At 42.7% G+C, this 14,795-nt stretch overlaps 1 protein-coding gene and 1 non-coding gene across 3 annotated transcripts in view; both read right to left on the bottom strand.

The window, feature by feature from the left end:
• LOC121582245 (cytoskeleton-associated protein 5-like) overlaps positions 1-14,795 on the bottom strand; it is a 100,644-nt gene that overhangs the window by 29,391 nt on the left and 56,458 nt on the right. For both annotated transcript variants that reach the window (XM_041897921.2, XM_041897920.1), the window contains exons 29-30: positions 13,456-13,659; positions 12,780-12,915 (exon numbers count right to left, since the gene is read on the bottom strand). In XM_041897921.2, the coding sequence (XP_041753855.1) occupies positions 12,780-12,915; positions 13,456-13,659 (340 nt within the window). The remainder of the gene's footprint in view (positions 1-12,779; positions 12,916-13,455; positions 13,660-14,795) is intronic.
• LOC121583731 lies at positions 13,080-13,190 on the bottom strand. The gene has a single exon (XR_006003588.1). It is a non-coding gene; the product is annotated as a small nucleolar RNA SNORD67 (small nucleolar RNA).

Below are 14,795 nucleotides of genomic sequence, written 5' to 3' on the forward strand. Positions count from 1 at the left end.
AAGATATCTTATACCTATTAAGTTAATTGTCTAAAATGTGCTAAATGCTCTGCAGTTGTGTATTTGGTTTGCTAATTTAGTAGCTAGCTAGCTAAGCTTCTTCCAAAATCAAGCATTCGCTTGGTGACAGCAGAGAATCCCCTCTTGGATCCTTGCTGGCTAATATTTGTTATGTCCGTGAAGCAAACTGTGAGTAGCATTTTTGAGTTACTTGTATCGTTTATGTCAGACACTGTATCAGATGTTCGCAATGCAGTCATTAGCATTTAGTAAGCATTCTCTATGGGATTTTACATGTACTTGTTAACATTGCTAACCTTTGGATTACAGAGTATCTGTGGGGTTTGAAAACAGCGCCCCTATGTGTTCAGTGCCAGTATTACCGAAAATCCCAGTATGGCACAAGGTCTGTATGAAAGTATGACAATCTGGATACTGCCAAAGCCTATTAGCAGCCTAGTGTTGACATATGGCTATAGCAAGAGAACAGATCAATAACTGATTTATTAACATAGGTCTAATAAAACAAGACAATGGCAGAAATGGAAACAGGCACAACTTACTCAAATCAAGGTGGGTCCATAGTTTCAAACTCTGGGTTAACCCTCTGCTTAAACATTTTGGAAGATCTGCAGCAGCTGTGAGCTTTTCCCATAGGAAAACAAGTAGCAGCCTTGCTACCATGAGTCACACGTGCGCAGTTATATTTCCGGGGAGAAATAGTGCACCAACCAATCAAAGTTCTTAATATAGGTCAACTTGCGCATCAGAGATAGCTAAACCTCCATATTCAAAGTTTAGCTTGTTTCCACAGGTCTGAAAACGAGGGCTGGACAAATGTATTTGCATGCATCCTTGACAAAATTCAAGACACATTTTTACATCCTTGACAAAATGCCAAGTTTTTCCAGTTACAAGCACAGGCGTGTGCTTTCAAAGAAAAAGATGTAGGACGATTACACAAAATGTATGCAAAAAAAAAAGCATGCAAAAAAAATTAATATATATATATACAGTGCCCGTAATTATTGGGGCAGTGACATTGCTTTTTTTGTCTCTGTACTCCAGCACTTTGGATTTGAAATAGGGCTGTAAAAGGTTCACGTATTCATACCTATCCCTTCGGTACAGGGAGCTCGGGTCGGTCCACACTGACCCCAAATGAACACAAAATATTTTTCAAAATAAAAAACACTAGGCCTATAGGCTATGCCTACGCTGCGTTGTATGCCATTGCTTCGTGAGTAAATCTGAGCTGAAAAAACATAGTAGGCTGTCCCGTTAAAACCTATGCGGACGTTGTAATCAATATCCTAACCTTAACTGGCAGATTTCAAATTATCCTTTTGTGTGGTGCAGCCGGGAACTCTGCAGATATCGAGTGGTGGGATTGATAAATCAGAATTGGAGGATCCTCCATCATTGTTTAAAGTCTCCAGTTTGGGAACAGTTTGGCTTCACAGTCGATTACAACGGCGATGGACAGAGTTGTGGATAAAACGTAAATAGCATGTTCTCCACTGCTCAACGAGAATAGCCCAGAGTGGCGCGTGTAGCTTGTGGTCGGCTAATTACAAGTCATGAAAGTGCCACTACAGGCAGAGCCTCAGTGTATGGCAAAGCAAGCTGGGAGACTTGCCTGTGTGTATCTAATCAACGGAAGATACAATTAAAGGTTATTCGAAGTATATGGTAGAACGACCAAGAGCCAACCGGTCGGCTGCTATTTAATAAATCTGAATGGAGGTGTTATTTGTAACTGTAGATCAGGAAAAAAGCGCATGCAGACTCGATTAACCAACTAGCTTCTCTCGGTTTGATGCAGTCAAGACAAGTATTAATTAATCATATTGGATGATAAATAACCTAGCTATGACAAGGTAGTCTCTCTCTCTCGCACTCTCTCACTCTCTCTCTCACTCTCACTGGGGCCAAGCTTCCTGCCATCCAGGACCTCTATACCAGGCGGTGTCAGAGGAAGGCCCTAAAAATTGTCAAATACTCTAGACACCCTAGTCAGACTGTTCTCTCTGCTACAGCACAGCAAGCAGTACCGGAGCGCCAAGTCTAGGTCCAAAAGGCTTCTTTTTTAATCGTTATTTTAACAGGGAAAAACAGACAGACCTGGATCTCTTTTACGGCTGTGCCCTGTGTAAACATGTTGACATGTACAGTTTTAGACATACAGACAAGAACATTTCAAACATACAAAACAAAAACACAATTCAACAGAAACAATCACAGACAACATCATATTGATCCTCCATAACATTTTTTAAATGGCCAAGGGACACCAGAGTGTCTAACTTAAGTTGGATCTGCAGTTTGTTCCATAAATAAGGTGCAAAGGAATCTCTAATGTAATCCACATCTGTGATCTGGTTTTAAAATTAGTATATCTAGTGGAAATTAATGATGATATATATGGAGGTAGTTTTAAAAGAAGTGCTTTATAAATAAACAAGAGAGCATGTTGCTCTCGCCTCACAGATAGAGGCCCAACCCACATGTTGATATAGGAAACAGTGATGAGTTTTGTAACTATCACCCGTGATAAACCTGAGTGCACAATGGTAAATAGCATCCAGTGGTTTTAATGTGTTTGCCGATGCATGCATATAGATAATATCACCATAATCTAAAACGGACATAAAAGTAGCCTGCACTATTTGTTTTCTATTTACGGAGGACAGACAAGCCCTGTTTCTGTAAAGGAACCCTATGTTGAATTTAAGCTTTTTTCCCAATTCAGTAACATGTTTTTTAAAAGAAAGCCTATCATCTAACCATACCCCTAAGTATTTATATGCAGAGACCTGTTTGATTTGAGTACCATCCAAGCTAGTGATTACAAAAGTGTTTCTAATTGAGAGTTTAGACCTAGAAAAAAACATGACATTTGTTTTCTTCGCGTTTAAAACAAGTTTAAGCTGTAAAAGAGACCCCTGTAGTATCCTAAAATCAGACTCCAACTGCATTAAAGCTTGGTCTGCTGTTGGAGCAATAGAGTACATCACTGTGTCATCTGCATATACATGGAATTTACAATATCTGACATCATCACCAATGTTGTTTATATAAAGTGAGAACAATAGTGGGCCAATTATTGAACCCTGAGGGACCCCTTTAAGTAACTAAGGGGTCAGACTTGACCCCGTCGACCATGACGGCCTGAGTTCTATCTTTAAGATAGTCATAAAACCATCGACAGGCATCAGTGCCCAGTCCTATAGATGACAGCTTACTCAAAAGGATAGCATGGTCTACAGTGTCAAAAGCTTTTGACAAATCTACAAACAACGCAGCACAGTGCTTTCTATCATCTAAGGCATTTGCAATATCATTTACAACAAGCATAGTGGCCGATGTGGTACTGTTTTTAGATCTAAAACCAGATTGATTGGTGCTAAAAATACTGTTAACAGAAAGAAAAGATTGTAACTGTTTGTTGACTATAGATTCTAGGATCTTTGCCAGACAAGGGAGCCTAGAGATGGGTCGATAGTTATCCAAATCACTACCGTCACCTCCCTTATGTAATGGCAGAACAAAAGCTGCTTTCCACACCTTAGGGATATTTCCTGTGCTTAATGTTAGATAAAAAATGTGTGTCACTGAACCAGCAATGATAGGTGCAGCACACTTAAGTACGGGTCTAAATTGTCAGCGCCTAAGGATTTCTTAGTATCAATGGCACACAGGGCAGCTAGAACCACTGCTTCAGTTATTTTCTGGAAACTAAAAACAGGGTTACCATTTTTCAGAGTAACGGTTGAAAAGCAAGACGAAAAATAAGCAGTACCACAATAGGCACTTTTCTTTTCAAATAAAAAACCAGCAGAGATGAAATGCTTATTAAAAGCATCACAAATATCATTTTTTTCACTTAGAATACAGGAGTCTGAGATAATTTGCTTAGGAAGAGAAACAGCAGAATTCCCCCATTTCAGTGAATTAACGGTTTTCCAGAATTTTGCAGGATCTCCTGCAGAATCTGTCATAGCATTAAGGAAATAATTTGATTTTGCCTTTTTGACAGCTGCAGTACATTTATTTCTCAATAGCCTAAAAAACAGCCAATCAGCTGGAGTACCTGTTTTCCTCGCCAAGGCCCAGGCCCAATTATTTTGCAGAAAAAGACCTGACAATTCAGGAGAGAACCAAGAACTGGTTCGGTTTCTTACTCTGTGATTCTTAAACGGGGCATGTTTATCAGACATAGAGGTAACAATAGAAGAGAAAAAAGCAAGGGCTAAAACCGGGTCCAGAAAGCAGCAAGTGGATAAAAGCTCAGAGTGATATAAGTCAAGGGTAAAAGCTTGCTGTGAGAAATGTTTATAATTTCTCTTAGAGATTATACAGGGATCAGAGTGTTTCAGCCTGGTATCTCTAATACAAGCAATAGAGCAGTGGTCACTGATATCATTTGAAAAAAAAAAAAAACACTGGCTGTGTATTTATGGGGGGGGGGGTCTTTGTTAGAATAATGTCTAGTAGAGTAGATTTGACTGGATTCTTAAAGTTGGGACGGGTTGGTTTAGTTATAAGCTGAGTTAGATTTAGCTCAGTACAAATATCTTTTAATTTATCGGATACTGGTGAAAGCCAATCCAGGTTAAAATCTCCCAAAATCAGTAATTCAGAGTTTGCATAATTAGACAGTATATCAGATAATTTGCATAGAGTACAAGAGGAGCTGAGGGGGGGCAATATACCCCTGCTAGAGTTAAATGAGCATTATTACCAAGTACCACATTTAAAACTAGACATTCATATTGCTTTGGGACAGAGGTTGATATGGACACAAACATTTAAGCAGCATTTTACATAAATCGCGATACCACCACCTCTACCAACTATCAGCTCTATAAATATTGTACCTAATCAACTGAACATCTGAATCAGGCACAGAATCACACAGCCACGATTACAATCAGTACGTCAACATTTGATTGTGAGACCAACATTTCAATAAAGTCAAATTTTTGGATCAGGTTTCTAGCATTCAAAAGGAATTATTCCAATGCCATTGCTACGGGAATTCATATCAGATGGAGTATCCAAGGTAGCACCTGAAGCTGCACTGATTGAGCAATAAACAATTTGAGCTATTGACAGAACTCAATTTTATGGGGACAAGATTACTACTAACAATACCTCTCTGCATGTAAGTAGTATTCGCAATACGGTGATTGGACAATAATCTAGGAATTGCAGAAAGGTTGTTAGCTGAAGTTTGTTCCATATTTGCAATTGAGGGACTAATTAATGAAACTGGGAGAGGAGCATTGAACATAGTCTGATAGGGTAGCGTACAATCCCAAAAGTCAACCCCCGAAAATACACAACGTCAGGTATCAAAGGCTCTACATGAGGCAAGAGTAAGAGACATGTTGGTGGAGAGGACGCTGGAGCCATACCTGTTAAGATGTAAATTGTCCCGAAGAAATAGACCTGGTCGGTCTGTAAAAGCTGCAAAGTTATCCACAAAAGGAATTCCCATCGTGCAGCAGTATCCCTTAAGCCAGGTGTTTAATTGGCGTATACGACTAAAAACCATATCCGTGTAGCGTGGGGATGGAAAAGGACCGGAAACAACACACTGCTTCCCAGAAGCGTATTTATCAAGGTTTTAAAATCGTCTCAATTTCTCTGACTGCTGGAGTTTAATGTCATTTGACCCAACATGGACAATGACAGTTGAAGCGGCAGAGTGCTTGCTAATAAGTAGCGGTAGCATGGAATTTAGGTCAGGGATTCTAGCGCCAGGGTAGCAGAAAGTCTCAGCTTTCCGGATTGAAACGTTTCGGACCATGGGTGAACCCACCACGAGAATGGAAGGAGTACAGATGGGTTTATTGGGTAAATGACGGGGCCTCTCCCGGGTGATCTGCCTCCTAGCAGGTTGAGGGGGGCTAGCAGCTGAGACTGATGACCTAGCGGTAGGCAAGGAGCGCAGATGAGTGTGCTTGGGCACTTCCACCTGAGAGTGAGACGGCAGCAGTAGAGATGTAGCGGAGGGACCCTGTACAGTATGATTGGAATGCACTTCCAGTTTCTTCCAGGACCTTGAATCTCCTCCCCAATTGTAGCACTTCCGAAACATTTGATGGATTCCGTTTCCTGGAGTGCTTCACTCCCCGGACAGCAATCCAGAAATCCTGAGGCGGAGCAGAAGAGGTGGAACAGACCGGGCCCTTCGGTTTAGCTCCTAGCCTGGGCCATGGCTCATTTAAGGGAACCGAATGGAGTTTCTCTGTTACAGGCTCCCCAGAAGTGGAGGTGCCGGGCCAGGGGCAGGTGACGTCGTCGATTGTGGAGGTGGTTTGTGCAACCATGGAGTCCAGGAGTTCTTCGTCCTCCTTGATCTGGCGCAAGACAGATACTCTCCCCTCCAGCTCAGCGACTCTCTGGCTCAGGTACTGGCAGGTGGTACATCCAGGGGTGAGCGAAGACATGAGAGACATCCAACTTTCAGCTTGCTCCTCTCTGTAGGTCGTCTCGTCTTTGTTGGTAACCAGGAATCTGGGACACAAACTTGCGGTCCCAGCCGTAAAGGCTGACCGCGTCGCGGAATCAGTAGCAATGCAAACTTTAGCTATGTTTAAAAACGATTTCATAAAAACAGGCAGTACACGGTTCTGTGTAGCTTCTACCCCCAAGACATGACTCTTGAACAGCTGATCAAATGGTCACCCGGAATTTTTGCATTGTCCCCCCCACCCCACCTGCCTCTTTTACAGTGGTCCTACTCTCTTTTTATTATCTGTAAACAGTCACTCTACCTACATTTACATATTACCTTAACTAACCTGTGCCCCCGCACATTGACCCCCTTGGCATTTTTCCTATTTTGTTGCCTTACAACCTGGAATTAAAATGGATTTTTTGGGGGTTGGTATCATTTGATTTACACAACATGCCTACCACTTTGAAGCTGCAAAATATTTTTTGGTGTGAAACAAACAAGAAATAAGACAAAAAAATAATAAACTTGAGCGGGCGTACATTTGCCCACTGACAAAGACATTATCAGTCTATAATTGTAATAGTAGGTTTATTTGAAATGTGAGAGAAAGAATAACAACGAAAAAATCCTGAAAAACGCATGTCAAAAATGTTATACATTGTTTTGCATTTTAAGGAGGGAAATAAGTATTTGACCCCCTCTCAATCAGAAAGATTTCTGGCTCCCAGGTGTCTTTTATTCAGGTAACGAGCTGAGATTAGGAGCACACTCTTAAAGGGAGTGCTCCTAATCTCAGCTTGTTACCTGTATAAAAAGACACCTGTCCACAGAAGCAATCAATCAATCAGATTCCAAACTCTCCACCATGGCCAAGACCAAAGAGCTCTCCAAGGATGTCAGGGACAAAATTGTAGACCTACAAAAGGCTGGAATGGGCTACAAGACCATCGCCAAGCAGCTTGGTGAGAAGGTGACAACAGTTGGTGCGATTATTCGCAAATGGAAGAAACACAAAAGAACTGTCAATCTCCCTCGGCCTGGGGCTCCTTGCAAGATCTCACCTCATGGAGTTGCAATGATCATGACAACGGTGAGGAATCAGCCCAGAACTACAGGGGAGGATCTTGTCAATGATCTCAAGGCAGCTGGGAGCATAGTCACCAAGAAAACAATTGGTAACACACTACGCCGTAAAGGACTGAAATCCTGCAGCGCCCGCAAGGTCCTCCTGCTCAAGAAAGCACATATACATGCCCGTCTGAAGTTTGCCAATGAACATCTGAATGATTCAGAGGAGAACTGGGTGAAAGTGTTGTTGTCAGATGAGACCAAAATCGAGCTCTTTGGCATCAACTCAACTTGCCGTGTTTGGAGGAGGAGGAATGCTGCCTATGACCCCAAGAACACCATCAAACATGGAGGTGGAAACATTATGCTTTGGGGTGTTTTTCTGCTAAGGGGACAGGACAACTTCACTGCATCAAAGGGACCATGGACGGGGCCATGTACCGTCAAATCTTGGGTGAGAACCTCCTTCCCTCAGCCAGGGCATTGAAAATGGGTCGTGGATGGGTATTCCAGCATGACAATGACCCAACACACACAGCCAAGGCAACAAAGGAGTGGCTCAAGAAGAAGCACATTAAGGTCCTGTAGCGGCCTAGCCAGTCTCCAGACCTTAATCCCATAGAAAATATGTGGAGGTAGCTGAAGGTTCGAGTTGCCAAACATCAGGCTCGAAACCTTAATGACTTGGAGAAGATCTGCAAAGAGTGGGACAAAATCCCTCCTGAGATGTGTGCAAACCTGGTGGCCATCTACAAGAAACATCTGACCTCTGTGATTGCCAACAAGGGTTAATACTTTGTAGAGTCACCTTTTGCAGCAATTACAGCCGCAAGTCTCTTGGGGAATGTCTTTATAAGCTTGGCACATCTAGCCACTGGGATTTTTGCCCATTCTTCAAGGCAAAACTGCTCCTTGAAGTTGGATGGGTTCCGCTGGTGTCATACCACAGATTCTCAATTGGATTGACGTCTGGGCTTTGACTAGGCCATTCCAAGACATTTAAAAATGTTTCCCCTTACACCACTGGAGTGTTGCTTTAGCAGTATGCTTAGGGTCATTGTCCTGCTGGAAGGTGAACCTCCGTCCCAGTCTCAAATCTCTGGTTTCCCTCAAGAATGTCCCTGTATTTAGCGCCATCCATCATTCCTTAAATTCTTTAAATTCTGACCAGTTTCCCAGTCCCTGCCAATGAAAAACATCCCCACAGCATGACATGTAGCTAGCTAAACAATGAACCGGCATTATCCCAACTCATACTACTACCACCAATACAAACATCGTCATAACTGTAGTATGAATCTGCAGGTTGCTAAAGCTAACAAACTAGGTTCAATGTTATGTAGCTAACATTAGGCTATAACTAGCAATGCAAATTTCTGATTCGAATAATATTACTACACAGATCATACATGTAACATTAGCTAGGGAGCCAGCAAGCTAACGTTTGCAAGCTAACTAACAGTACTTTTTAACTTGCAATAAAAACGACTGACAAAATCAGAAACGTATATCTGAAAATATAGCTAGACTCTCACACGTATACATGGATCAATGTTTCACGGCAGACTGGAACCATTTAACTCAGGTTTGTTTGTAGCTACATCTTGTTTGGCCAGCGTTGTGTCAAGTCACTCCGGTTCACACTGACCATGGCGTGTGCAGAAAGTAGCCCATCACTTTTCCCAACTGATCTGTCGATAGCGCGTGCAAAATTCAGGGCTTCAATGTTTTTGAGAAAAGTAGAAAAACTTTTGTAGTTCTTGATGGCTAACGTTATATATCTTTCAAAAATGGCGGGGTAGAAAGGACACATACTGAACAGCTCACGTTATAGACAGAAGCTTGCTACATGGCAGACCAATCCAAACTCATATCCCGGCATGTCCAGCCCCTCCATTATCTCAGCCAATCATGGCTAGCGGGAAGGTTCCTGTCTTTTTCCATGGCAAAACCAACTAGGCTAGCAATTTAACAAGTTTGTTATTAAGGCACATGAAAGTTTACGTTCCAGAAGGCATTTCTGCCAAAAAATGCATTTTGATTTAAAAAATATTATGTTTACATTCAAATGCCGCTCCTGTGAAGTAGTGACGTGCGACATACACCTTGTCTCCTGAAACAAGTCATATATATATATATATATATATATATATACATATATATACACACACACACATATACATATTAGGGGTGTAACGATTCGTTTTAACAACGATTCGATTTGTATCACGATTCGTGGTTGTCGATACGATTCAAGGACGATATTGGTTCATTTAGAACGATACGATCCGAAACGATTCAGTGACTTGAAATCGATTCAGTAACCTTTTAGCCAAAAATTCAACCAGTGTGACTGAAATAAATACCTGGATACTGGACAGTGCAGGTGAAGTTTCCTAGATTCCTGTTTCTTGTAAGGACCGCAATGGTGGCTTGATAATTTCTCGCTCGTCGGCTTCTCCTCTGTCGTCCGCCATGCTTTGTTGTCTTTGCGCCGCTGCTGGCGCGGGGCGATGACGTCACGGATAGGCAGACTGAATCGAGTAATGTTTAAAGCCTTTATCGTTAAAAGTGCTAAAAAAAAACATCCATATAAAGTCTGACGTGCTTAAATCCAATGGGTTATTTCCTAGTATCGATACAATCGATTTATTACATTTTAAAACGATGTTAGATTGATATATGTTGTCCAAAAGGCCAACTCGCCGAGCACAGATCGATGTAGTTGGATCATAGGAATATAAATCGATACATCGATGTAGTAGATGGATCGTTACACCCCTAATACATATATATATATATATATGATTATTTGTAGCAGTGTGTTTGTCTACAAGGTTGAAGAAAGAAGCAGTTCCTTTTTAAATATATTTTAAAAGTTCTTGGCTGCTCTACACACTACCACAATAAGCGTAATATCTATCTACTCTGAACAAAAATATAAACACAAAATGTAAAGTGTTGGTTCCATGTTTCATTATTTATTTATTTCTTACATTTTAGTCATTTAGCAGACGCTCTTATCCAGAGCGACTTACAGGTGAGCGCATAAATTTTGGCCCATTCCTCCTGACACAGCTGGTGTAACTGAGTCAGGTTTGTAGGCCTCCTTGCTCGCACACATCTTTTCAGTTCTGACCACACATTTTCTACAGGATTGAGGTCAGGGCTTTGTGATGGCCATTCCAATACCTTGACTATGTTGTCCTTAAGCCATTTTGACAACTTTGGAAGTATGCTTTGGGTCATTGTCCATTTGGAAGACCCATTTGCGACCAAGCTTTAACTTCCTGACTGATGTCTTGAGATGTTGCTTCAATATATCCACAATTTTCCTTCCTCATGATGCCATCTATTTTGTGAAGTGCACCAGTCCTTCCTGCAGCAAAGTACCCCCACAGCATGATGCTGCCACCCCCGTGCTTCAAGGTTGGGATGGTGTTCTTTGGCTTGCAAGCATCCACCTTTTTCCACCAAACATAACGATTGTCATTATGGACAAACAGTTCTATTTTTATTTAATCAGACCAGAGGACATTTCTCCAAAAGGTACAATCTTTCTCCCCATGTGCAGTTGCAAACCATAGTATGGCTTTTTTATGGCGGTTTTGGAGCAGTGGCTTCTTCCTTGCTGAGCGGCCTTTCAGGTTATGTCGATATAGGACTCGTTTTACTGGGGATATAGATACTTTTGTACATGTTTCCTCCAGCATCTTCACAAGGTCCTTTCCTGTTGTTCTTTTCGCACCAAAGTACGTTCATCTCTAGGAGACAGAACGCGTCTCCTTCCTGAGCTGTATGACGGCTGCGTGGTCCCATGGTGTTTATACTTGCGTACTATTGTTTGTACAGATTAACGTGGTACCTTCAGGCGTTTGGAAATTGCTCCAAAGGATGAACCAGACTTGTGGAGGTCTACAATTTATTTTTCTGAGGTCTTGGCTGATTTCTTTGGATTCTCCCATGATGTCAAGCAAAGAGGCACTGAGTTTGAAGGTAGGCCTTGAAATACATCCACAGGTACACCTCCAATTGACTAAAATGATGTCAATTAGCCTATCAGAAGCTTCTAAAGCCATGACATCATTTTCTGGAATTTTTCAAGCTGTTTAAAAGGCACAGTTAACTTATAGATAGAGCCGTGCTCCCTCTGCTGTTTCCTGAAGTCCACGATCAGCTCCTTCGTTTTGTTGACGTTGAGGGAGAAGTTATTTTCCTTGCACCACTCCGCCAGGGCCATAAACTCCTCCCTGTAGGCTGTCTCGTCATTGTTGGTAATCAAGCCTACTACGGTTGTGTCGTCTGCAAACTTGATGATTGAGTTGGAGGCGTGCGTGGCTACGCAGTCATGGGTGAACAGGGAGTACAGGAGGGGGCTGAGCATGCACCCTTGTGGGGCCCCTGTGTTGAGGATCAGCGAGGTGGAGGTGCTGATTCCTACCTTCACCACCTGGGGGAGGTCCGTCAGGAAGTCCAGGACCCAGGGCCCTGAGCTTAATGATGAGCTTGGAGGGTACTATGGTGTTGAAGGCTGAGCTATAGTCAAGGGACAGCATTCTGATGTAGGTATTCTTCTTGTTCAGATGGGATAGGGCAGTGTGCAGTGTGATGGCGATTGCATCGTCTGTGGATCTATTGGGGCGGTAAGCAAATTGAAGTGGGTCTAGGGTGTCAGGTAAGATAGAGATGATATGATCCTTAACTATCCTCTCAAAGCACTTAATGATGAGAAAAGTGAGTGCTACGGGGCGATAGTCATTTAGTTCAGATACCTTTGCTTTCCTGGGTACATGAACAATTATTGACATCTTGAAGCAAGTGGGGACAGCAGACTGGTATAGAGAGAGATTTAATATGTCTGTAAACACTCCAGCATGCTCTGAGGACGCGGCTAGGGATGCCATCGCAGCCTTGCGAGGGTTAACACGCTTTAATATCTTACTCACGTCAGCCACGGAGAACGAGAGCCCACAGTTCTTGGGAGCAGGCCGTGCCGGTGGCACTGTGTTATCATCAAAGCGGGCGAAGATGTTTAACTTGTCCGGGAGCAAGCTGTCGGTGTCTGCGACGTGGATGGTTTTCCCTTTGTAATCTGTGATTGTCTGTATACCCTGCCACAGGGTCTTAATATATTTTAGAAAAAGACCAAAATACAAGACCAAAATACAGATAAAGCGATAGAAACATTCTAATACAAGGGGTGATGCTCTCATCCCATGCCCAGAGTATTGTGTCATCTCACCGGCTCTCTGTTTGGAATTCTTGGATTTGGTTCCCTCCATGAGAAAAGGGAAGATCCTGCTGGCAGGGTAGACCTTACACAGCATGCCCATGATAGCACGCACGTCCTTCCTAACCACGTCCTTAGACTCACCCACCTGAGGGGGGACACAGAGCAAACAAATAAGTAAACCCTCAGGAGGGCTAGAGTTATAGACCAGTCAGGGCAGTTCAACTGCAATCTGGGACTGTTTCCATCCCTCCTACTGTAGGTAATACTTGTCAGATTAGAGTTGATTAACTTGAAAAAAAATTTGGTGGGGGTGAATCAGATGGCCCCTGTGCACATGGTGTGTCCCCAGAGAAGTGCGGGACGAGACGCTCGTGCCACTGCAACCAGCGCCCCGACAGAGTGCAACTCATCACTCTCACACCCCACCACAGCTAATTACATGTTGCTAGCGAATAAACAACTCCTTATTATCGTATATAACAAATCTATACCCAGGCCAGCATAGTAGAGCTCAGCTCGGAGTGAAAAAGGTATCAGTGAAACACAGGTCGAGTCTCAAACGCCACCCTATTCCCCATGTGGTGCACTACTTTTGACCAGGGCCCATAGTGCTCTGGTGAAAGTGGTGCACTATATAGGTATTGGATGTCATTTGGGACGTAGCCTTGATCCCCCAGTGACAGACCTTGAGGACGAGGTAGGGGATGAAAGAGGTGGCCTCCTGTTCACTCAGGTGGTAGTTGTGCTTGCTGAGGCTGAGGAAAAGGAGCTTCAGATACTCCAGGGCCTTCATCAGCACGCTGGTGTTTGTGTCGAAGAAGCGCAACGTGTACCACTTCAGGACCAGGTCCAGGCAGGCCACCGTTGCCTCGTGTTCCTCCTCCAGACACTAGCCAAGGGATGATGGGAGGAGAGAGAAGGGGAGAGGGTGAACTTTATTCATTCATACATGTAGGATTGCTACCGAGTTAAAGGTAGGGTCACCATGATGTTTATACTGGTTATTTCCTACTATTCATCAAGTACTATGGAAATCATGTGTGGCTCAGTTGGTAGAGCATGGCACTTGCACCAGGGTGGTGGGTTCGATTCCCACAGGGGACCAGTATGAAAAGGTACGCTCTCACTACTGTAAGTCGCTTTGGATAAAAGTTCCTGCTAAATGGCATATTTTAGTATTAAAAGGGCTAGCTATGGGATTTTGCTTTTATTGCAAGAGAAGTCCGTCTCACCTCGTACACATCATCGAGTACGGTTACATGCACACAATAATGCAATTGTGGATAGTCAGATTAAAACGTTTACATGCTTTGCAAAAATAAAGATTTCCCTAATATTCCTTCTTACATGGACACATCTGAAATCAGGCTACCTAGCCAATCAAAATAAACGTTCTACCCCATGTCTGATTCTGAGTTTGGACATAAAGTTTATGTGAAAACTACTTCTAAAACGTATACATTCAGTTTTCTGAACTCACTTCACTCGTGCTAAAGAGGGAGGCTCGCTCGGCTGGTGCTAGCATACGTGCAGATCAAATACACAGCTGGAACGCCGTTTAAGGTGTTTACATGTCCTAATAATTTTAACGATTGCTCAGAAAACAAGGTTTTTAATCGGCGTATGCTTACTTTGATTCTGACCTTACGCTGATTAAGATAAGCAGAGTAATGTGTTTACGTGACTATTGCATAATCTACCTACTGCCATAAATTTTATATCAAATTATTACTGTGCATTAGGGCTGGGATGTATCCAGATTTTCATACCGTTTCTGTACCATACCGGGGTATACAGTATTACCGGAAGTGCGCACAAGGGGTGCCATTTCAAAAAAATAATTTTAGAAAACGCACAAACAATTTAGGCAAAGGGATCTTGATCCTGGAAGGGATTCAATGTCTAGTCTGGGTACCAGTCTTTTTAGCTAACATTCCACTCCATGTCATTGCCAAAGAGACTGGCCTTTCAGCAATCTCAACGTTCAATATGCAGCTGGATTTACTGCGGAGTTGCTTGTTGGTA

Source organism: Coregonus clupeaformis, unplaced genomic scaffold (genome assembly GCF_020615455.1).
Source record: "Coregonus clupeaformis isolate EN_2021a unplaced genomic scaffold, ASM2061545v1 scaf0407, whole genome shotgun sequence".
Lineage (NCBI taxonomy): Eukaryota > Metazoa > Chordata > Actinopteri > Salmoniformes > Salmonidae > Coregonus > Coregonus clupeaformis.